The 23977-nt window shown below is 42.8% G+C and overlaps 1 protein-coding gene across 1 annotated transcript in view; it reads left to right on the top strand.

Annotated features, from left to right (window-relative positions):
* Positions 1-23977, top strand: part of VPS41 (vacuolar protein sorting 41) — a 167615-nt gene that overhangs the window by 90878 nt on the left and 52760 nt on the right. The window contains exons 11-15 of the mRNA XM_087382493.1: positions 4902-5057; positions 5191-5253; positions 5401-5466; positions 21424-21624; positions 21768-21845. Coding sequence (XP_087238619.1) covers positions 4902-5057; positions 5191-5253; positions 5401-5466; positions 21424-21624; positions 21768-21845 — 564 coding nt within the window. The remainder of the gene's footprint in view (positions 1-4901; positions 5058-5190; positions 5254-5400; positions 5467-21423; positions 21625-21767; positions 21846-23977) is intronic.

Here is a 23977-nt window from a genome sequence, read left to right as displayed (position 1 = left end):
CACAGGATCATCCAGTTCTTAGGATCTCTTATCTAGGAACATCAAGTTCCAAACAAGGCACTGACATACCATCATCAGAAGATATGCGGTAACCCTCCCTGAGATTGAGTCTAGACTATGGAGCTCCAGGGTTGAACCCAAAAAAATACATGGCTTCTCTCAGGGTAAAGAATCTTAGTCAGCCCTCGTAAAAAAATCTAATCAGTTTGCCCCCAATTCAATTCAGCCTACTGGTACTTCACCCTAGAGGTCCTTGGGTATTATTTCACGCTGGATTATACCACAACATCAGAGAATCTTAAATGTAACATACCTTAGTGTCCCATACCACCAAAGTATACTACAAATAAAAAACTCAGTGGACAATATGAGTGAATCAGGATAGCCAATCCCTCTTTAACTCAAATGATCCCAAATTGAGTTAGGGTGGCAAATCCGTTCTCAATCCTTTTCTTAATGTGATTATATCACCCCCTTGTGTTACAATACCCCAACCAATAGGTCAAAGAAGAAAACCCAGTAGGTGGCATCCCTAACAACTCTTGAATCCTGACTATCCATGACCTCGGGCTAAAAGAGTGAGAATCAGAATGACCCCGCCTTTGGACATGATTCAAAGAAGGTATCCAACAAGACTCATCTTGGTCTAATCAATAAGAACCTTCATATGTCCAAACGGTAACTCGAAGAAACGTCATAACTCACAATCACACCGAGATCAAAAACTTCAAATAGAAACTAAACAGGAATCTACGCACCAAGATTCGAGAAAGGGAAATCCAATTGCCTTTGTCAAATCTGGTCTAATATGTAACAAATACTCGGGCACCATCAATGTACCATATATCTAAAAAACTTCAAGATATATGCAAGAAAAGTATAATTTGAAAAAAACCATTAAATTACAGATGCCACTAGTTACAAATCAAACCCAAATTAACCAAAACCTGGTCAATTTAATAACAAGACAGTTTACAATTCATGCAAAATTGGGGAACGTCTTGAACCAAACGTGGTTCAAAAGATCCAGTCGAGCAAAAAATAATTAGGTGTCGGTCAAAACTGAGGATTTCAACTTCTTCATCGCTTCTCAATAACTCAGAAGCGGTATAAAGACTCTAAAACAAGCTGTCTACATTTAGAACAGCATGAGCCTTCTTCAATATATTTTTGGTACTGAGGGCTTTTATAGTAGTGAAGAGCTGCCCAGAGTTCATCCATCAAGGAATCCATCTCTCGTAGCAAGTCATGAGGTCTACGAGGAATAACCTCCGATGTAGCCTCATCCTCCATCTCAATAAAACAGTAATCCAACGTGGGTGTCTCATTACTTTGATGTCCTTCCATGGCTGGAAAATATCTCGCACGGGAGAGGGACTAGAAGAAAAACAGCTGTGTCCAAACACGTGCTCTTCCCAAGAGAGAAAGATTGGTGCTGCGTGGAATCAAGGAAATAAGCGAGTAGAGGACAGCAAGAAAGATGGCGGAATCTGATAGGCTGATCTCAGACGGAAAGAGGGTGAGAAATTCGCCTTGATGCGCTGAAGTGCTGAAGTGAGAAAGAGAGAGAAATCCCGGGTATATAAATAGCCAGGAAGGGCCAGCAAAAGCTAGGCGAATTTAGGGTGGGTGCTTGATTTAGAGCAAGTGCTTTCCTTGCTAGAGAAAAACAAAAAAGCAACCTACTTTTTAAAAAAAACCAAAAAACAGTCTCGCTTTTAATAGATCTGGTCCCGCTTTTCTCCAGCCAGCCAAAAATAGCCAAAACGCGCTAGATTTAGAGCAAGTGCTTTCCTTGCTAGAGAAAAACAAAAAAGCAACCTGCTTATTAACCAAAAAAACAGTCTCGCTTTTAATAGATCTGGTCCCGCTTTTCTCCAACCAGCCAAAAATAGCCAAAACGTGCTAGATTTAGAGCAAGTGCTTTCCTTGCTAGAGAAAAACAAAAAAGCAACCTGCTTATTAACCAAAAAAACAGTCTCGCCTTTAATAGATCCTGTCCCGCTTTTCTCCAGCTAGCCAAAAATAGCCAAAATGCGCTAAAATCAGGCCATACGCTCCTTCCCAATGCCAAGCGCCTGCCCCAATCATATCGCCCCTGTCTTTGATGCCCGAATCTCCTAGACAGGCCGCTTTCTAGGCTTATGAACGCCCTCTTTTTCTTCCTACTTCTCAACTATAGCAAAACTAGGTCTATAAGGTAGGAATCTCATCCTTGAGAACCTAGAGCGAATTTTTTCCCTAACTAGCCTACTCTTCCCCACACAGCCAATCACATTAACAACCCAAGCGTGGGAAGTTATAGGTAAAAAACGATTCATCCTCATATCTCTTGCTGAAAGCATCAAGTCTTTTCATCGCCTACCTTTCTCAGGGAATCACAATTTCCAAACCCGTAGCAACGGAGAGAGCACACAGCCTATGGACTTCTATTTCTTCCACAACTCTCCCAATCATGAGCGCACATCATCAGCCAACGATTCAGCCCATACATGAGCGAAAATTCAGATTCGCAAGAGCAATCTCAAAAAGCGTACTTGGAAGATATCTTTTCAGCATACCTCGCGTTGAATTCAATCGTGATAGGACGGCTCTGATACCAGATGACACGACCCCGCAGGATCTGACCCTATCACTGACCTAGAATCTCGTCCTCGATACAACCAGAATCATAGTGTAGGTGCCTCGATCCTCCCGACCACCCCCGAGCACGTGAGCTACAGCTCGACTCATCCATAGGCCGGTATCTAACCCAGGCGTCCCATACCACCTGAGCTCGTCCAGAGCACGTTCGATACACCACCTATGATCCGCCATGTAGTTGGCCAGAGTCTCAGCCTGGGTCCAAGCCCCATCCATCAGTTGAGGAGCGCTCAACTGATCTACACAATAGCACTGGCCCCCCCTCTATATAGAAGGAAATCCGCTATAGATAGCACAATGCTATGAATCAGTGACCTGATCTTGAATGGTTTTCAAGTGGACAAGTTTTGGGTTAGCTTTGAACCAGGAAGGAGCCAATTTCACAAGTAACCAGCACCGGCTTATAATCAGAAAGAGTATGGAAGGAGAAGACCTGAGGAGTGATCCTAATTGCTTTGGATGGAAGAGTTTGCGAAAGATAGAGTCTATCCAGTCTGGCCTCTCTTCTATGCTCTCCAATCTGCCTGTTAGACTAGGTGAACTGGCTAGGAGTACCCACATCCACCAAATGGTGGTTCTCCTTTATATTCTCTGAAGTTTGAAGTTCATTCCCTTAGTGTAGACCCTTTAGTCAACAACCTGTCAGCTTGTCCTCTACCATATTGAAATCACCAGTTAACAGGAAAATGTACCCCTTGCATCCTGCTTCGTATCCAGTGGGAGCATAAGCTGATACAAAAGTAACTTGGACATCCTTCATGTTACACAGAAGAGAAACCCACGTAGCATGTGTGTCACTCCATGCCCTGCAAATTCCACTTTTAAAATGAGAAAGTATTCCTATTGCAGACCCACTTTTGCCTTCTTCATGGTTTGTGAAGAACCACTCTCTACAGATCTGAGTCTTTCTATGAAGGCAGCACCTGTAACCTTCATGGTTTGTGAAGGACCACTCTCTACAGATCTGAGTCTTTCTATGAAGGCAGCACCTATGACGAGTAAGAAATGTAGGAGAGAGTGCATTAGCTTTAAGCCAGCAAGACACCTCTTGTCCCCTTGAGGGATCAGTTAACCCCATTTAGGGTGATGCAAGACACATGTTTACTTACCATTTTGTTTCTCTCTTTGCCTTGGGTACTGGGCTCTCCAGTTGTTGTACAGTCTCTATCTTTGAGCGTCTTCTTTTGTTTTGTATAGTTGCCAAGGCTTTGTCTGCACTGTAAAATCCTTTTCAACCTAGAGATGGAGGAGGTAATTCTTCTTCTAAGCCCCCATCTTCCTGAAACTCAGTAACCATTGCAAATTCTTTTGACCATCCTGATTGCATATCCGTGTCTTCAGGCATTCTACTCTCCTTATGTATGTTCCTGAATGCAATCATCTGTTTCTTGATCTTCCTAGATTTTTGACATTTTTAAAATCAAGAAAAGTTTAGTTCTGAAACAAGTTTTTTGAATGGGGGTACACGTTGCGCGAATTTCAATCTGTGGTAAACATTGCCCATATGAAGGCAATGGACTTTGACGATGTGTGTAGTGCTGGTGTAGTGATTGAGAAATCTTGTGCTGCTACAATTTTTGTGCCCCTATTACATATCTGGGAGGGCAACATAGGTTATTCTGGACATGACTCAAATTTCAATCTCTTTCAAGTTAATTTTACTATGAGGTAAAAGTTGCTCATATGAAGGAGTGGATTTGATGATGCGCTTAGTGCTCGTATAATGGATGGAAATCTTGTGCATATGGTGAATGGAAATCTTGTGCTGCTAGAATTGTTGTGCTCCTATTATAAATGTGGGGGGACAACATAGTGTACACTGGACATTCAAATTGACTGCTCTAATCAAGGCTGACTCAAATTTCACCTCTCTTTCAAGTTTAAGAGTGCGATATAGATAAAAATTGTGATATAAGAAGGATGATGAGAGCATGATTTACTGATGCAAGAAGAGACTTTGTCTCTATTGAGTAGTGATCCGTCAGGAGTTGAACTTTTGCTGTAAATGTGTTCTTTAAAGTCCCTTTCCTTTCACATCAAGGTCTTTGACTGAGGTGACAGATCTGTGCCTAAACTGATGTAACAAAACCATTTCATCTGGAAGAGACCCATGTCTCTATTGAATATCGATTCCTCAGGAATTTGTGTGTGCTCTATATGTGTTATATGAGGACCGGGGACCTTTCTCTGCACATGAAGGTCTTTGACTGAATTGGTTCATCTTACCAAGCATTGTTTTTGGATTACAATTCTTGCAGGTTGTATTGAATGCTCTTATCACAAATCCTGCCTTCCACGAGCAGGCATTATCGATAATCAAGTCTTGGCCATCCACGATTTACTCCGTTCCTGCTATCATGACAGCAATAGAGCTGCAACTAAGCACGAATTCGAAATCAGCTTCCCTTCAAGAGGTAGGATTCAGGAATTTAGATTGATGAGTTTGCATAAAATTACTTGAATACATATTGTACACGTCTATACGAACTGGCATAAGCAGAAAAAAAGTCAAAGTTGTGTCATTCATCTAAATGCTTGACATTGCAGGCTCTGGCTGAATTGTACCTTCTGAACAAACAATATGATAAGGTCTTAGCAATCTATGTAGAGGTGCGAGCTGATATTTTTTGGTTGTCTCTTTTATCATTGGGTTGACAGATTACCTAGTTAAAAGGCAGTGTTTGGAGTTTATGTGTTTACGTTTGGTAAATTGGCAGCCAGTTTGTAAGCCTTTATTGTCGGATGTCCTTGTAACAGCTAATGCGACCAGAAGTGTTTGACTTTATTGAAGAGCACAACTTACATGATTCTTTGCATGACAAGGTATAATATGCTCATTTTATCTCATGGATTCCTGTTTGTATGGAGTTTCTTTGCATAGTATTTGTTGCCTACATCCATATTAGAACGTCGTGTTTATCCTGCAGTAATAATTCAAATTGATTGGTATTTTACTCTCCTGTAAAGGGTACAGGGGTTTTTGACTTTGCTTTGATACAAACAATGTGAACTCACCCTAACTAATTTGTTGTGCATGAATTGTACAAGTTCTTCAACAAGACAAGTTGAGTGGGAGAGGAACTCAGAGATGTATTCTACTGAATTTGTAATTACAAAAGATGCAGAAAGCTACTAGGATTTAGAGAGGACCCACATAAACAAAGAATAAAGGTTCAGTTGAGAATCACTGCCATAGATCACCATAGACATATCTGACGGAGTCCTATCTACACCACAAGGTGATGTGGACTACATTTGATTTGCATCAAAACTGCGTGAGAAGAATTATTGCCAAGCACCAGGAAGAGGTGGCATGGTAGACATCAGGATCTGCTTCATGTAGTTCTATGCTTCTCAATGATTTAATGTGTTGTCAATTGTCAAGGAAGGAGCCAAAAACGGAAGGCAGTGATTAGGGTATTAGAACCCTGTAACGCTGGCAGTATAAGGCAAACCAATAATTGGCTGCCGTGTCATACTTGAGTGCCGTGTGATTGAATTTTCAAAAATATCAGAATTATTTCAGCGTTATGTTTGAACAGCTTTTGGTGTGTTGATTCCAATCTAGCGATTTGCAATGGATTTGGTTTGGGTTCTACTAGTGGCTATTTCTATCTATGCATCACAAAAGGAGCACAATGTGCTTGCTGCCTTAATGTCAAAGGGTGGCATTACACAATGTTCAAGGTGATTCATTGGCATTATGACCTTATTTGGATACAATGTACAATGGCTTTCTTGACAAGAAATTATGGATGCAAGTGGATTTCCTATCATTATTGAGTCTTGCAAACTCTATTGCAGATAAAACACATTCATTTTAAGGTGGGGACACTGGATGATGGTAGTGGTTAGGAGGCCTTCCAATGTTGGCTAGACAGTATTGTAAGGTGACGCTCCACGTTCATGTGAAAGCTGAAACTTGATGAACTATGCTTTATGATCAGGTCTTTCAGACAGTCATACACAAAACTAACGAAATACTCTCATCTCTCTCTCTCTCTCTCTCTCTCTCTCTCTATGGTTGAAACAGAAGAACACATGGTAATGATATGCCCTCACTATGCACACATTAGGGAAGAGTTCAATCACCTCCTTGAGGGACATAACAAACTGGCTGATTTGCTGCATAAAGGGTCACCTTCAGCTTTAGGAACATTTGTGTATAAGCTCTTCAAGCATAGGAATCCACCTGAATCCTAGAAGGTGGTTTCTCTTTCCACCCTCCCATCTTCGGGAGGAGCTTTCATGTACTTGTGATATTGTATTGCTCAGGTCCCATAGGCCGGTTTTGGTCTTCAGAGGACGATAATATATTCTTCTTCTTCTTCTTCTTCTCTCTCTCTCGATGGGTGCCAGCGTCCCATCACCGGCTATGCACCAGCCAGGGCGACATGACATACGGAGGATTCCGCTCCGCTCCAGTCCTTTTCTTTCATTGTTACATTCAGATGTATTTGATTATGTATGATCAGACTTAGGATTCAGCACGGGTGATGATGCTCGTTTCAGTAGCTCCACCCTTACTGTGATTTGTATCAGGTTTTCTTTCAGTCTGATAGACCCATCGGTCTTCCGACGACTCTAATAAATTATCTTTCTTTCTTTCTCTACGAAGCAAGAAATATGCAGGACCAAACTGACATAGTAGAGGATCCAGAAACAATATATTATCTGACTTATGACCAAAGACGATGGAGGGGTTGACAGCAGCACATCCCTACCGGGCTTGGTACTGCAATACAAGACCAGGATTCTAGACAATTAACTAGTTACATACCTGCCAATTGACGGCCTATAGAAGCTCTGCAAAACCAAAGGCTGGAAACCGACCTCATGTGTGCTGGAGAGAATTTGGACAAAGCGAGTACACTCGATGTATTGAGCCTGTATATAACGATCCATCAGACTGACTCTATGCCTTCACAAGAACTGCTTCACTTGATTCGTCCATCTAAGTCGACCAATTGCGTGTGTCCTGCTGAATGATATTCATGCACAAGCGACGTTGTATGGCTGGACAATCCACCCAAGAGGTTGTCACATGCACCCTTCCACTTGGGTGCATTGTGACACACTGGTATCATCATCAAGTGCTTAGTAGATCCCTTTTTAGGTGATTTTGTCGTATGTTGTGACCCCCTAGTCCAAGGACGGTCAGGCACAAGCTATATAGGTCAGTCTCTCAGGCTTAGTTCAGTCCTTGTTCATTGGTACCCACTAGAGAACTTAGTAGGATAGAGTGTTTCCTTCTTGGGATTAGTTGGGGTAGTGCCAGCCCATGTTAGGAGCCCCAAAGGACCCCCAAGGGCAGCACAAGTATGTAGAATAGAGTCGCCTTTTATAGGCGGCCTCAGCCGCCTCTAGGTCGCGGCTAGTGGGGCTGGCCTTTGCTGGCCCTATCAGCCAGCCAACCAGGTCGGCCATGTGGCTGACCAAGTCGGGCTGGCTGGAGCCCTATATAGTAGGACCTTGGCCCCCTTCAACTCCGTTCAGGCCCCCCAGCCTCAGCGCAGTTTCCAGCCCCTTGTGCTGTGCAGAATGCTCCAGAGGTCGCAATACAGCTGCCTTACAGCTAGCCAGTTCAGGGTTCAAGGAGAAGTCTACACGCAGCCCACACGCAGGGTTTGGACAGCAAGCAGGGCTTGAGGTTTTGGGTGTTCAGTTTCAGCAGCTCTTTTCAGTGTAGGATTCAGGTCTCATCTTTCAGCTTTCACTCAGCCTTTTTCCCAGTTTCTCAGTTTCATCTCTTAGCTCTCTCAGTACTCATCTTGCAATTCATGTCTCTCACTCACGCAGTGACCCTGCATGCCCATGGATAGCACTAGCCTCGTAGAATGGTCTGCAACGTCAGTGTGGGAAGCATTGAGGCCTTTGCTGTTGGCTGGAGCTGTCTCTCAGGTCTTTGGGTCAGCTCTATGTGTTCACAGGTGTTCTCTTTAGAGTTGCATTCCATGGGCTCTAGCAGAGTGTCTTTTGTATTTCAATAACCCTTCTCTCCTCTCTCTCCCCCTCCCTCTCTATGGTGCATACACAAAGATGACTCGCATTAAGGTTTAAAGGGTCTCACTGTGATTATATAATTAACCGTTGCTTGTTACATTTGAAAATGAGCGTCGGTCTGTAATCTAGCTTGACTACCGCCAGTGCATGGTTGTGTTGAGATCAAGAAAGATTACACATCCAAGTGCCATGGATCAGGAAAGGAGATAAGAAAATTTGACGAGTCCAACTTCCAAGAAAACAAAGATAGCTAGAAAGCTATGCTTCTGCTAATCACTCAAGAAATGATGGAGAAGCTGATGGAGAAAAATCAACGTCTCTTGTCCCAGCTAGCAGAAAATTCAAGGTAGCTAAGAAAAAAGACGAGAGTTGGATGACCCAAAGAAGCAGCTTGAAGAAAAGAAGGGAGAAAGACCTGATGTAGTCAAAGCAGTCTCAAATTATAAAAAATTGCTCTTATTGAAGCGACTCACAAGCATGAGGAGGCAAGCCAACGCATAGAGAGGGCCCAGACCGAGAGGTAGCACATACTAGATTCAGAGACAATGTTGCTTCAATACCAACTGATGTTGGTCACTATGCAGGCCAGCTTGAGCGTGTTAGTTCTCACAGCCACACCAGCCTCTACATTACCCCCTCACTCGGTCCGCTCCGAAATTCACCAAGTATGATGGTAAGTGTGGCCACTCACCTATTTTGCACTTTTATTCATTGGTTCGTCGCTATTTTCCATTAGCACGAATTAAGGATGAACAAGACAAAGTCCATCTTGTAGCCCCTCATCTCACCGGTGAGGCGATCACATGGTGGCAGCATTGGGCTAGTAGCCATACTACTAACCCTACCATTCATGTCACCAAATTTCGTGTGGGATTCATTTGTGTCCGACCTTAAGTCTCATTTTTTGCCGCCCCAGTATATGCTTAACGTGAAAGATGTCCTACAGTAACATGATCATCACACTGGCACAGGATTTGGGCATGTTGGAAGATGATAAGCTGAAGCAATTCATCAAAGGATAGGACTCCAACATTCGTTTCGTAGAACAGAATTTCGACCCGCTCATCTATGTCATATGAGCATGCGCTTACCCGCTCACCTTACTAGTCCTAACTAGCCTACAAGGCCATACCAGGGCTAAGTGAAAACAAACCTCCCGCCATGGTATGACTGAAGTATCCTAGATATATCTCAGGAATACGTGGAAACGAAATCATGGTTGCACATGTTCATTCGTGATGGATATAGAAACCTATGATACTACAAGAGGCAGAATAACATGACAAAAGGTATCAAGTGTAAATCTTGCTGAAAAGCTTCAGACTTGGGTCACGATAGAGCCCTCATGAAGAGATTTGCTAAGTTATCCTCCGTGGGAACATAGGACAATTGTATGTCTCCAGCTAACAATCACTCTCAAACATAGTGATAGTGTACCTCAATGAGCTTGGTACATGCCTGAAAGACAGGATTACACACAATGGTCTGAATGTCGGGGGAGATCATGGTAGAACATGCTTGGATGACATCAAGATCTACAAGTAACTTGTGGAGCCAAACACACTCTATCAATAGTTGTGTAGGCTTCCTTGTACTCAGCTTCACAACTAGCAATTGTAGGCTGCTTTGAAATGCATAAAGAGCCAAGCATGAAGTAGTTGCCGCTGTGAGACACCCTCCTATCGTAACAACCAGCCCAATCATTGTCGGTATTGCATGCATACTTATCATTGTATAACAGTCCCAAATACTACGTGTCTTTCAAATATTGGAATTCTGTGTACTGGGCTTGTACATGAACCTGAACCTGCTTAACTGAGAAGATCAGGCCTAGCAAGGTTTCTTGCACAAAATACAACCGTGAACTGTTCCCAGTATCCTAGTCCAGCAATTCACTCAGTCCCAAAACTCGCAACACTGCAACACCATGCAAAAACACTGGACTACATACCTGGCACCATTCAAATCTGCATAGCTAGTAACCATGTAGAGGGCTGCTCTGACAGTAAAACCCCATCTACGATCTAACCCTAAACACAGCCCAACACCTGATTACCAAGATTGACAGGCGACTCACCTTCCAGCCACCCCCGAGCATGCGAGGTAGATCTCCCACAAGGCTATGACCATAGCTTCGGTGTCCCATACCACCCGGAACCTGTCCACTAGGAACTTTCAGCATAGTATCTCGTGATCTACCATCTAGACACACTGAATACCATCCCAATAGCCTTGGTCACTCTTATGTAGAAAAGCATCCCACTTTCTAGAAAGCGTCTTGGCTAAATATAGGCAATTGATCCTTGCATTGTTCTAAAGTCCTATAGCCCCGCATTAGCTTGCTTTCCTTAATCCCAAGGTCCCCTAACCCTCTTGGATTATGTCCACTAAGAAGAATTCCTTCAGCCTGAGGACAAGTTTGATCTCCTAAAGAAGCTTGCAACTTTGAATATGGAGAAGATACCACTCGACACTTATTCGAAATGCAGCCAATGGTGAGGCACACGCTCATCTTTGATCATGTCTTCCTTGCTGCTGTTTTGGAAGCCAATTGATGAAGACTGCTGCACTCAGCCTCTTGCTTTGCTGCTCCAAATTCTCCTGGTGAAGGCCAAATCCTAGCTGAGCTGCTCCAAACTGCTCACAAAGTGGATGTGTTATGAGTGATCTATGGCTCCCTTTTATAGGGTCAAATGGCATTCAAAAATGACCGGCCAAGACAGGCCGACCCCTCAGTCTGTGGGGCCGACCCTGGTCTGATAGAACCGACCCACGTTGGTTGGCTTTGCCCAACCTGGTCTGCTTGGCCATGTGGCATCGAGTCACTGGCCTAGGCCCTGTTAGGCTCTAGTCGGGGGTGTTTTCCAGGCCCAATCCAAGCCATAAACTAGATTTGTTCCACTTTTTTCTCCAACTCCTTGCAGGCTCCTGCAGTCCTCCAAGCCTGTTCGTACACATGCGCCAGAATTCTGTACACTCCCCGCAAGATCCAAGGATGCTAACAGCCTGACGCTATGTTCTAGGCCTTTAGGTTTGCTCCAAACTGCGATGAATCGCTGCTGACTGACATGCGGACTTTGTTGTAGGTCAACATCTCCTGATGTCACCGTGTAGAGAGAGGGCCTTGTTTGTGGGTGTGCCGGCCCAATGTGAGGCTAGGGAAGGGAGAGAGAAGGCTTGTGCTGTGGGTGTGCCCGCCCCGTGAGAGTAGATCTAGTCCGCTCTAGGCAGCCTCCTTGTATGCTGGACGAGGTGAGCCTTTATAGGGGAGCAGCAGGCCTGGTTGGCTCATGTAGGGCCTTCTGAGTCGGCCCCCTTTAGACATAGAGGGGTGTGCCCTCTTATAGGGCTGTGTGCCATGAGCAGGTGGTCATCCCTCTAGGAGGTGCAGCAGGGCTGCCAGCCAGCCCTTTATAGAGGGCAGACGGGGGTCGGTCCCCCTGCATATGAGTCGGCGAGGGAGAGCAACTGGTTGGCTCCCCTTCTTGCTGACCGACCAGGGAGAGGCTGGGGCTATTTATAGGCCTCCCTCCTTGGTGTTTCACTATCTCGTGTGGAGTAGATCATCACACATTCCAGGGCCTGGCAGAGGAGGAGAGCCACAGCCTAGTCTTGCACATGTGGATCAGTTCATCCACTCCCGTGTGCTCCCTTCCACTTGGTTGTCGAGCTGTGTGTTCCGAGCTCTTGAGCAGCCCGTTGTTTCCGTGGCTTTCCCCTAGCTGTAGCGGGGTTCTCTCTAGAGATCACTTGCAGTTCTCTTGTGCCTTTCTTCCCTTTCTCTCCTTCTCAGTGTGTGTGCGTGAGGCGTGCTCTCTCTCTCTCTCTCTCTCTCTCTCTCTCTCTCTCTCTCTCTCTCTCTCTTCCGTTCATTTCCGCTGCACTTCTCAGAGACTTTCCGTACAGTTTCTGCCCACTAGGGAAGCTCTACCTTGCTTGGTAATCTCCTAGATGTGCTGCCCATGTGGCAGCCCCTTTTTCTGAACTTTCTTTGCGAGTTTGTTGGCCACAGACAACCAATGTCCATGAGACAGCCCTACTTTCTTGGCCCATGTGGCATGCTCAATCAATGCCCACATGCCAACCAACACTTCCAGGTCCACTTCCCCCATACTCTCCTCATATGGGGGCTTACATATGGGGAGGTGACCTCTCCAACAAAGCGTCAAGAGAAAGAGGGAAAGGACATGGATTTTGGTGAAGATGACCTGGTCACCGAACAACGACATGTATCTAAAGACACATTTTGAAATGCACTTGAAGTGCCCAGCTTCAAGAAGCATGCCTCAAGACACAAAACCAAACGATTGCAGTGTTGCCAGCTATAGTTATGGGCTTGGTAGCTGAATCGGAGGGAGTGTCCCCGTAGCACCATCTTTCACACATGAAGGTTTGCAAGTGACGTACACCTGACTGCATTGATACATGATTAAACTCGATGGTTTAACATGGATCCAACAACCTTGTGTAGATTCATTATAATGGTTTGGCGAAGGATTACAAACAACAGGAGAAAATTGATCGTAGTAAAAATCTTGAGGATGCTTTTAGATATACAAAAATCTATAATGACGCTATGGCCAAAGGAACTCCTTTATAGGAACGTCAGTGTGCTATAGGTACTGAGCAAAATAACTTTGAGCGGAATAAGCGATTCCATTCTACTAGGGCTATGTAGTCTAAGCCTGGAGCCCTTCACAGACTTTCTTTGAAGTGACTGCAAAGCGTATTAGGAAAGCGGAGCAACCCCTTTAAGTATGTGAAGGAGGGTCAATGCTTCATTTGTGGACAAAAGGGCCACACGCATATGCATTGGGAGAACTTTAACTGAGGTCAAAGGTTATACTGTTTCTTCCATGCACGTGTTAGTTCATGATAAAAGTGTTTGCAGCAAGGATTGTAACTTCAATATGAAAGTGTTCAAGCCCAATGACCTTGTTCAGATGTATGAATCGGTCATGGGTAGAAGAGCTCACGTCTTGATCGACTTTGGTAGTACTTACAATTTCATGAATGCCAAACTTGTGTACAAATTGAGAGTACCAATCGATTGACCATGTTTATGAGGTGGACATGGCAACCAGGAAGCACATTTGGGATTGACGTGCTATGCTTCTTTTTGCTAAACAAAATTACACACAGTCTAGATTTCATGTCAATGAATTTAGATAGAGTGGATACAATTTTGGAAAGAAAACGGTTACATACTCGATCATTGGGAAGTTTATTAGACTAATGGGATTGAGGAAAAACATTTTCCTCCATAAAGTCATTCAAAGATGCTTTTGCACTCCTTGTTTTGGACCTCCTTAGTCTCCAGAAATTCACTCCTCCTTTCTTTTGGTTAAAGAGGATGTACCTTACGTATTATAGGATGATTTTGACTATCCTCTCGCAAATTGCTGAAAGTTGTTAATACGATTGCAAATCGTGAGTATGAAGTGTATGAGTGTATCTCGTGTAATTTTGCATGTGAAGTGGATAATGTCTCTAAATCTTCTACATTTGATGCATGGGAAGCACGTGCACTTGCATAGATTAGAACAAAATTTGTGGACCTATTTCCATCTGAGTTGCCCCATGGTTTGCTACCCTTATGAGACTTGTTATCTCAGCATCTAAGAAGATTGATGAATTCGAATTGCAAAATACAAGTTGTCTCAAAGGGTAGATCATCTCAAGTGAATCTATCAATGGACTTTGGTAGTACTTACAATTTAATGAATGCCAAACTTGTGTAAAAATTGAGAGTACTAATCGTTTGACCATGTTTATGAGGTGGACATGGCAACGGGAAGCACGTTTGGGATTGATGTGCGATGCTTCTTTTTGCTAAACAAAATTACATACACAGTCTAGATTTCATGTCAATGAATTTAGATAGAGTGGATGCAATGTTGGAAAGAAAACGGGTACATACTTGATCATTGGGAAGTTTATTAGCCTAATGGGATTGAGGAAAATCATTTTCCTCCATAAAGTCATTCAAAGATGCTTTTGCACTCCTTGTTTTGGACCTCCCTATGTTTTCATAAATTCACTCCTCCTTTCTTTTGGTTAAAGAGGGTGTACTGTACGTATTATAGGATGAGTTTGACTATCCCCTTGCAAAATTGTTGAACGTTGTTAATATGATTGCAAATCGTGAGTATGAAGTGTACTGTGTTTCTTGTGTAATTTTGCATCTGAAGTGGGTTATGTCTCTAAATCATCTAAATTTGATGCATGGGAAGCACGAGCACTTGCATAGATTATAACAAAATTTGTGGACCTATTTCCATCTGAGTTGCCCCATGGTCTGCTACCCTTATGAGACTTGTTATCTCAGCATCTAAGAAGATTGACGAATTCGAACTGCAAAATACAAGTTGTCTCAAAGGGTAGATAATTTCAAGTGAATCTATCAGTGGCATCCACTGGTTTGATCCTTTTGATTGGTCTCTTGAGTCTCGGTATCAACATGGAATTTCACATTCACATACATATATAATTTTACACACACATGCACGCACGCACGCACACACGTGTTTTGATCTCCTTTTTTATTGGGTTTGTTATTGGGCTCTATGAACCCTATGGAAGGACCACAACCATTGGGTCTTTGGTGATCACACTCTTGCTATATATTAGTTTTTTCTGGCATCTCTACGGCAATCGTTTTATGATTGTCTGTGTGCATGGGATTTAGTCCTAACCCTACTATGCGTGATGGAGTTTATGGTTCACCTTATGACTGACTTTCATGAGATTTAAACTACACTATGTTGTGTTTTCAGAGGATGAGTTTGGGCGATAATTATTTCTATATGAAATGATGCGTTGCCCAATCAGCTAGATTTAGATACTCATTTGGGAGAGATAAAATGAAATCGTTTAGACTTCACAAGCAGTTGTAGCTTGAATGAAGAGATTTGGACTACTTTTTTATTAGCCTTGTCCTTCAGTGCTAGCCTTCGTCATGGCTGAGTTTGCCCTTCACCTCTGGAGTGCCGACAGAAACTCAATACGAGGACTTCGTATAAATGGATGCTCAAGTATGTGTGGGTGTGTGGGTTTGTATGTGTGAGAGCATATTTTTATACTATGGTCTAAACCCACTGTTGGGCGCTAATGACGTCAGTGGGGATGCCATAGTAGCTAGTCCCTTCTAAGTTAAATGGTGCGTTGCCCTATCAGCTAGATTTAGATTTAGATGCTCGTTTGGGAGAGACTAAAATGAAATCGTTTAGACTTCACAAGCAGTTGTAGCTTGAATGAAGAGATTTGGACTACTTTTTGATTAGCCTTCTCCTTTAGTGCTAGCCTTCGTCATGGCTGAGTTTGCCCTTCACCTCCGGAGTGCCGACAGAAACTCAATACGAAGACTTTGTATAAATGGATGCTCAAGTATGTGTGGGTGTGTGGATTTGTATGTGTGAGAGCATACTTTTATACTATGGTCTACACCCACTGTTGGGGGCTGATGACGTCAGTGGGGATGTCATAGTAGCTAGTCCCTGCTATGCATGATGGAGTTTATGGTTCTCAGTCTTATGAGTGACTCTCGTGAGATTTAAACTGCACTATGTTGTGTTTTTAGAGGATGAGTTTGGGAATGTTCCTGGATTCATCTAGGTATATGTCATAGTAGCTAGTCCCTGCTATCCATGATGGAGTTTATGGTTTTCAATCTTATGAGTGACTATCGTGAGATTGAAACTGCACTATGTTGTGTTTTTAGAGGATGAGTTTGGGAATGTTATTGGATTCATCTAGGTACATGAGTTTGGGCATGTTCTTGGATTCAGCTAGGTATATGCTTCTGTCGTATTAGCGCACATGCGAATTTCACCTTTTGAAGTTTTCGTCCATGTTGCGGCTTGCTGGTTTTGCGATAATTCTTTCTATCTTAAGTGGTGCGTCGCCCTATCAGCTAGATTTAGATGCTCGTCTAGGAGAGTCTAAAATGAAATCGTTTAGTCTTCATAAGCAGTTGTAGCTTGAATGAAGAGATTTTGGTGCTAGCCTTTGTCATGGATGAGTCTACCCTTGAAACTCAGTATGAAGACTTTGTATAAATGGATGCTCAAGTATGTGTGGGTGTGTGGATTTGTATGTGTGAGAGCATATGTTTATACTATGGTCTACACCCACTGTTGGGCGCTGACGGCGTCAATGGGGATGTCATAGTAGCTAGTCCATGCTATGCGAGATGGAGTTTATGGTTTCCAACCGTATGAGTGACTATCATGAGATTAAAACTGCACTACGTTTTGTTTTTAGAGGATGAGTTTGGACATGTTCTTGGACTCATCTAGATATATGCTTCTGTTGTATTAGAGGACATGCAAATTTCACCTTGTGAAGTTTTCATCCATGTTGCGGCCTGCTGGTTTTGCGATAATTCTTTCTATCTTAAGTGGTGTATTTCCCTATCTACTAGATTTAGATGCTTGTCTGGGAGAGACTAAAATGACATCGTTTAGTTGTCACAAGCAGTTGTAGCTTGATTGGAGAGATTTTGGACTACCTTTTGATTAGCCTTCTCCTTTAGTGCTAGCCTTTGTCATGGTAGAGTCTGCCCTTCACCTCCGATGTCACGAGAGCGTGAGTTTTGATACTCACATGTGTCCTCAACCTTGGTAATCAAGTGGTGAGGTCACAGGATGTGGGCGTGCAAGTTTCCCCTAGGAAATTGTGCCTTGGGGGCAACTGAAAGGTTTAGGGCCAAGAGGGGCCCAAAAACCGTAGGCCTTTTAAGTTGGTCATTGGTGGGCTTTTAAAAAGGCCCCACTTGAGGGGGCCTAGGGGCAAGTGAGGCCCTTGGGGGCAATCCAAGGCATGGGCTGCCACGTGGCATGCCCATGCATAACTTGAAGGGGGCTGGAAGTTCCGTACGGAGCAATAATGGCAGCTGCTGCAGATGTATGGACTGTAATTGGCTGCTCACATTACTGGCTGTACGGACTACCGTACACGTTGTACGGTTGTACGGCTGGTTGTACGTTGAACGTATGTGCTAGTGTACGGATAATTGTACCGCTGGTTCTTCTTTTGGGCAGCTTGCGGGTACGAGGTTGATAGGCTGGCTGTTGCCTCAGGTTGTGTACTCATGGTTGGGCAGTATTAAATGCCAACTACCCGGGAGTGAGGAAAGCAATGATCAGCATAGTATATGTTGGGTAAGAAGAATGCCCACAGAGGTTATGCTTGGGGATCATGCTGGCCAATGAGCAGTAGGCTGTGTTTTTGAATAGACTTGCTTGGTAGGGTGAACACAATGTATGCTTCCAGATATTGTTGGTGCTTCTGAGCACCGAGGGCCGCTCAGTTATGCTTTCACCCATTCTTTGGGCATCCTAGTGTATCAGTGAACACTTGTGATTGATTGGGGAGTGTGTGGCCTTGATTGGGCAGTAAATAATGGCTCCGATGTTAAATGCAGGTGTTTGCAGTGAGTATGGATGCTTATGGTCACATGGGTGTGATAGCAGAGCCTCGCAGGGCTAATGTGTTGTGATATGCAGGCCTCTGAGTGAGGGAAGAGCATTTAATGCGTGTGAGTCGGTACTCATTGTGTAATCTCTTTGTGGCACTCTTCAATTAATAACGAAATACCGAAAGGGGCGCCAAGGCTTTGGGGCCAGTCTGTGTCTTTGTATTTTGAGCAGGAGCGCTCTAGCTCCCCCTATCTGTCTGTGGAGTGTTTGGTGAGTATTCTTTTGTGAAGGCTTTTGTTTGGTTAGTGTTTTACCACCCTCTTGTTAGCCTTGAGGCTGGTTTCATCTGGAGTGCCGACATAAACTCAATATGAAGACTTTATGGATGCTCAAGTATGTGTGGGTGTGTGGATTTGTATGTGTGAGAGCATATGTTTATACTATGGTCTACACCCACTGTTGGGCTCTGATGACGTCACTGGGGATGTCATAGTAGCTAGTCCCTACTGTGCGTGATGGAGTTTATGATTTTCAAGCTTATGAGTGACTATCATAAGACTATGTTGTGTTTTAAGAGGATGACTTGGGCATGTTCCTGGACTCATCTAGGTATATCGTGCTTTCTTGTCATATAATGATATTTTCAAATGCTTGTAACTAGAGGTCCCATCTTTTGGGACCGATTCTGGTAATGTAATCTTCCCCAAATGTGTGTGTGTGTGTGTGTAGCTTGAATCATAATGCCAAGTGGTGGTGTAAAAGATTGCAACAGCTTTGGTCTTGCAAACTTCCTCTTCGTCAATAGGTTCTTCTATGGTGGCTGATGCTTGTGTTTATTCCATTTGGCCAACGCCTAGCACGTAGACATATTGCTCCTACTGCTTGTCATAGATCTGTGGCTCAAAGGGAACCCTTGCTCCACCTTTTCAGGCATTGCCCTATGACTAGTGACTTTTTGGTTTATCTAGAGTAGCACCTGCGAGCCCGGTTTGCTACTGCTTGCTTTAGCAAGCTTTTTTGGCTTTTTGCATTTTACCCACGGAGACACGAGCTTGATCTTTTTCACTTGGGTTCAAGACTGGGGACTTTGGACTTTGTGGAGGAGATTCTACTTTTTCCAAGCTTCACTAGTTACGGATGTCAGTGAAGCAATCTTTCTATGATTGTCTGTTTGTCGTCAGATAGATTATTCTGTTTCCTTGTCTTACACTGAAATCTTTTGATATTGTAATTGCATGTCCTGCCTTTGGGGACTGGTTCTTGTAATACAAACATACATGGATTTTACTTTTAAAAAAACAAAGTGTGTGTGTAGTATATATGCACCTATGCCAAAAAGACAAAATTGTGTGATTGGCATGATTACAAACCGATCAATTCAGCCATACAGTGAGGAATTGTGCCTGTTGTAGTTGTATTGGAGGAGCAATGAATGAGACAAGCCATTGTAGAGAATCTTTTGACAGCTTCCTTGTTTACTTGTAGTCTGAAACTTCATACAAGTGTAAATCCTTAATGCCTTTCCAGTAGAAATTACAAAGGATATTTTTATATGCAGAATCTGGCTCTTTTGGAGCTGCTCTTTTGCTATTTTCCCTATCTATTCTATCTCCATGCATTTTCCAGTGTCATTACAGCCAATCATGATTTGTGGGCCCCTTTTTAAAGGAAGAACATCATAAAAACTATCGGTGTCATTGCTAATGGTGTACTTTTGGCAAGAGTGGACTGTTGTATTTTAACTACTCAAGTTTTCTTAAATCCTGTTTGTTCCTTGTTAACAGGGCATAGTTTCTTATTCCTTTACTCAGGCGCTTCAGCGCATTAGTTCTTTAAACCTTGCCTTTGATGCATCTGGGTACCTTATCTCATAGAACCTTTCTCCATTGATGTCAGAACAAGGTCTTTGGATCAAGCATTTTGATAATCATATGGCACAGATGCACTACTACGATGCAGATCATAACACAATTGGTCTATCATCATGTTGTCGTGAATCGACAATTTTTATGAGAAGGCATGCAATAACAGCAATCATTGCCCAATAGGATTTAAAAATGTTCCTATTTGGAAAGGCGATGTTACGTTGTGATAGAATAATTGTCAATGAGAATAGCTACGCAAAAAAAGAGCTGAATCACTGTTTCCTGTACACCATGTGTTATCAAGACAGGGTTAGCAAATATGCATGCATATTTCTGCTCAGAAAAAAGAAAGAGAGAACTGAAATTGGGGGCTTTTAAGGAGAATTTAAGTTTATTGTGGTCTTGCATTCTAGAAGGGCCTGGTAAGCATGCAGTAATTGATGAGGCTGTAAAATCTTGTAAGGATTCCCCCCTAACCCTGCAGCTAGTCTCTACAGCAAAGATCTTGTTCACATTGAATTACAAACTGCTAAGAAGGAAACGATTGTGGAAGTGGACACCAAAGCAAGTAAGTTTGATATTCAAGCAGAGATTAAAGAACACGAAGCTAGATGTGATAATGCGCTCAGAAGATTGGTACAAAGAGGAGGACACATATAGTGAAATATTGAAGCAGGCTTGCCCAACATTGAATGGACAGATGATGATGAGCAGGATGATGATGACTGTAGGCTAGCTTCTATTACGCTCTATAAAGGTTATGCAATCCTTACACTGAAGTCAAAAGATATGCGGACAGCTGAAGGGTACCAAAGTATGGATAGCTGAGGAGCTTACACAAGCTCAACTCAGGAATAAGGCAACTGAATTAGCTAGTTATGTCTGCCAGAAAGGATGGAAAATGGGCAGTTTACCATGAAGGCGTAGCTCTAATCAGAGAGCTTAAATCAAAACCAAAAGACTCTCAGTATTAAACTGATGTATGGCTGTTTACTCTTCCAGACTATTATGTAGGTACTCTAAATAAATGGGGGTTGCTTTTGCACTCCTTGGGAGCTGCCATGTGCCCTCCCTAAAGCAGATGTACTAGAGGGTTTCTTGCTGTCCCATAGGCCTTTTGGTCTCCAATGGACGTTAATAGACTTTCTTTCTTTCTTTCTTTCTTTTCACCCCTCTTATCTTCTCCACAACTAATAGTCCCCCTAGTAACTTTGCTTACTAAACTGTAGATACCTTGACCGATATATCAAATAAGATGAAGTGTTGAAATGCTAAGGATTGAACACGACTGGTGCTCTATATTCAATAAGATGAAGTGTTGAAATGCTAAGAGTTGAGCACGATGGGCGATCCAAATTGTCTCATGTTTGTTCTAGTTGTTGGGTTCATGTACAATTTGGAAATTGTCTAAGTATGAACAGTGTGAACATGAAAGGTTTAGGAGTGTCCTTATTGAATGATTCAAAAGGTACTGATTTACAGTTAAACTACAGGCCCTGCCATTGATGCAGTTGGATGGAAAAAAGGCAGTTGCCTTGCTTGTGCAACACCGGAATGAAGTTCCTCCTAATGAAGTTGTCTCACAGTTGCAAAAGGCTGGGACAGAGGAGACTTGCAGACACGTTCTGCACCTTTATTTACATGAACTGTTTGAGAAAGATTCCAATGCTGGGAAAGACTTTCATGGTTTGCAGGTCGTGTCTCCATTAAACATGAGATTGACGTGGTTGTTATTGGATTTTGGTCAGAAATAACTGCTTATAAGTGTCATACAAAGAGTATTCATCTCTGTTGCAAATATTGCATGTTTCTGAAAAGTATTTTTTTTTTTCGATAGGTGGAACTGTATGCAGAATATGAGCCTCGACTGCTTCTTCCTTTCCTCCGCAGCAGCCACTATTACTCTCTTGACAAGGTGAGACTTGGGTTTTGGCCAATTTTTTTGTTTATTTATTTAATTTGTGAATTTTATTCATTTAATTTTCCTCCCACTTCCCAATTTCTGTTGAACATTTTATAATGATCTCTTCATACAAAGTCGTATTAGAGATCATGACAAAAAAAGAGAGTATTCTTTCTTCATTCTGATGCTGTCCATTGCCTGTTCGGTGCAATTATATGGTATGTGGCCTTAAGCATGGTTCCAATGATTTGTTCAATCAACACATGAAATTAATAACCTTTAACTGAATGATTTAAACTGTAATAACATCCATGATTTACGTGTACTTTGAAACTTAAATTGAAAGAGAGAAGTAACACAAACACAGCGAGCCTGCATAAGGATCGACCCCTGCTAGAGCTAAGCATACCAGCACGGAGTACATTTACCTGTTCCAAAGGGTTCTGTCCTGTAGGTTAGGCATTTGAAGGGTCTGAAGATGAAGCATGAAAATGCTACCATGTCTTCCCTTTGTTTGTGGACATCAAAACCTGCTTTGAAGTAAACACTCTACCTACCAGCTATTCCTGAAGCAAAAAGCCAAATGTTCATCAGGTCTAATAGTCTGTTGCCCTGATTAAAGAGGTGATAAGGCAGATAAGAGGCTGACAGAACTAGCTCTTTGTACTTGACACTTCTTCCTCAATGTTGGCCAAGTCCTCTTTGAGGTCTTTGATATTGGTGACCCACCATTGCAATTTAAAATGTCCATGCGCTGTACTTCATGCCCATCCATGGAAGTAGTCTTTTGATATATGGATGTATCCAAACATTTTTGATTCGAGAGAAGTAAGATTAAGGATTCTAGTCTGCTCCTAGAGGTTGATACTATTGTAGTTGGTACCTAAGCTGAAGTAATATCTCAAAGTTGGAGTGATTGTTTGTCACCATGCACACATGCAAAAAGCAGAAAAGACGATCACTTTTCCTTTTTGGAGCATGTCCAAATTCTTCTTGGATTGCAAGTTACGGCTTGTTGAAGATTTATGAAGAAGAGGGGCAGTGATGATGTGGCACAGGGATTCACATGCTGAATTCAAACTGTGCTTAACAAGAGGCTGTGTGCTTAGAAGGCACTGCTGACTGTGCATGCTGATGTGGCAATCTTTTGACCCAACTAGGTAAACCCAAGGTTACATTCCCTTTACCATGGTCCAACTGAACCTAACCACTGTTAAGGTTAACTAATCTTATCCACTTGTTAACCAAGGTTATCTTAACTTAGCCAACCAAATAACTTAACCAACTTCTGTAACTAGGGGTGGTTCCAAAAATGCCACGTGTTAATTTTTGGTTAACCTTGCAAGAGATAAGGACTTTGAAGGTGCAGATAGATTTGGTCAATGATCGTCGAATGACATCCTGATTCTATTCTGCATGCACATTGGCTTCTCCTCATTTTGAGCAACTAAGGAGTGATTAGGTGTCCAAAGGGTGGAGCATGCCTTTCTCAATGTCTAATCTTTAGAATCTGATAGAGGTCCAATACCAAGCAGCTTCGGAAGTGCTTATGTGTCTCTCGAGTGCTTTGTTAAGATGCAAGCTGCATTCTCCTTGATTCGACAATAGGCTCTTGAACAACAATACTGAACCTTTGTCTGGGCGTGGAACACTTTGCAATTGCAATGCAACTACTACAATTCAGAATGACTTGAATCATCCAAAGAAGAACCCCTCATAGTGCTCGATGCAAGCAGCCTGGTACTCTGCCTCCGTCGATGAAAGAGCTACTGTGGATAGCTTCTTGATGAGCCAAGAAACATATCTGCCTATGATTTGCACTTCTCCTGCCCAATGTGAGTCAGAGTAACCATGTAGCCCTTGCTCCATATCTGATTCCATATAGAGTATCACTGATGTAGCCACTAGTGGTTCTTCCTAATGAATTTCATGCTATTTATAAGAGGGGACGTGTGTTCCTTGGACAAGCTTGCATTCAACTCCATTGGTTTTAACTACTCCATTTGGTAAAACTCTTGAACCTATTTGGAGTACATCTGTTGTGAAATGAACATGCCACAATGCCGAGCTAGGAATGTAATGGTCCAAGTTAAGTCATCTCAAACTGTGTCTTTAAGAGAAAATTGAGTCTATGATCTTCTCTT

The sequence above is a fragment of the Dipteris shenzhenensis genome, chromosome 12 (genome assembly GCF_047967505.1).
Source record: "Dipteris shenzhenensis isolate YYH24624 ecotype China chromosome 12, Dip_SZ_1.0, whole genome shotgun sequence".
Taxonomy (NCBI): domain Eukaryota; kingdom Viridiplantae; phylum Streptophyta; class Polypodiopsida; order Gleicheniales; family Dipteridaceae; genus Dipteris; species Dipteris shenzhenensis.
Note: the sequence above shows the minus strand (reverse complement) of the source record. Positions and strands in the feature narration are given on the sequence as shown.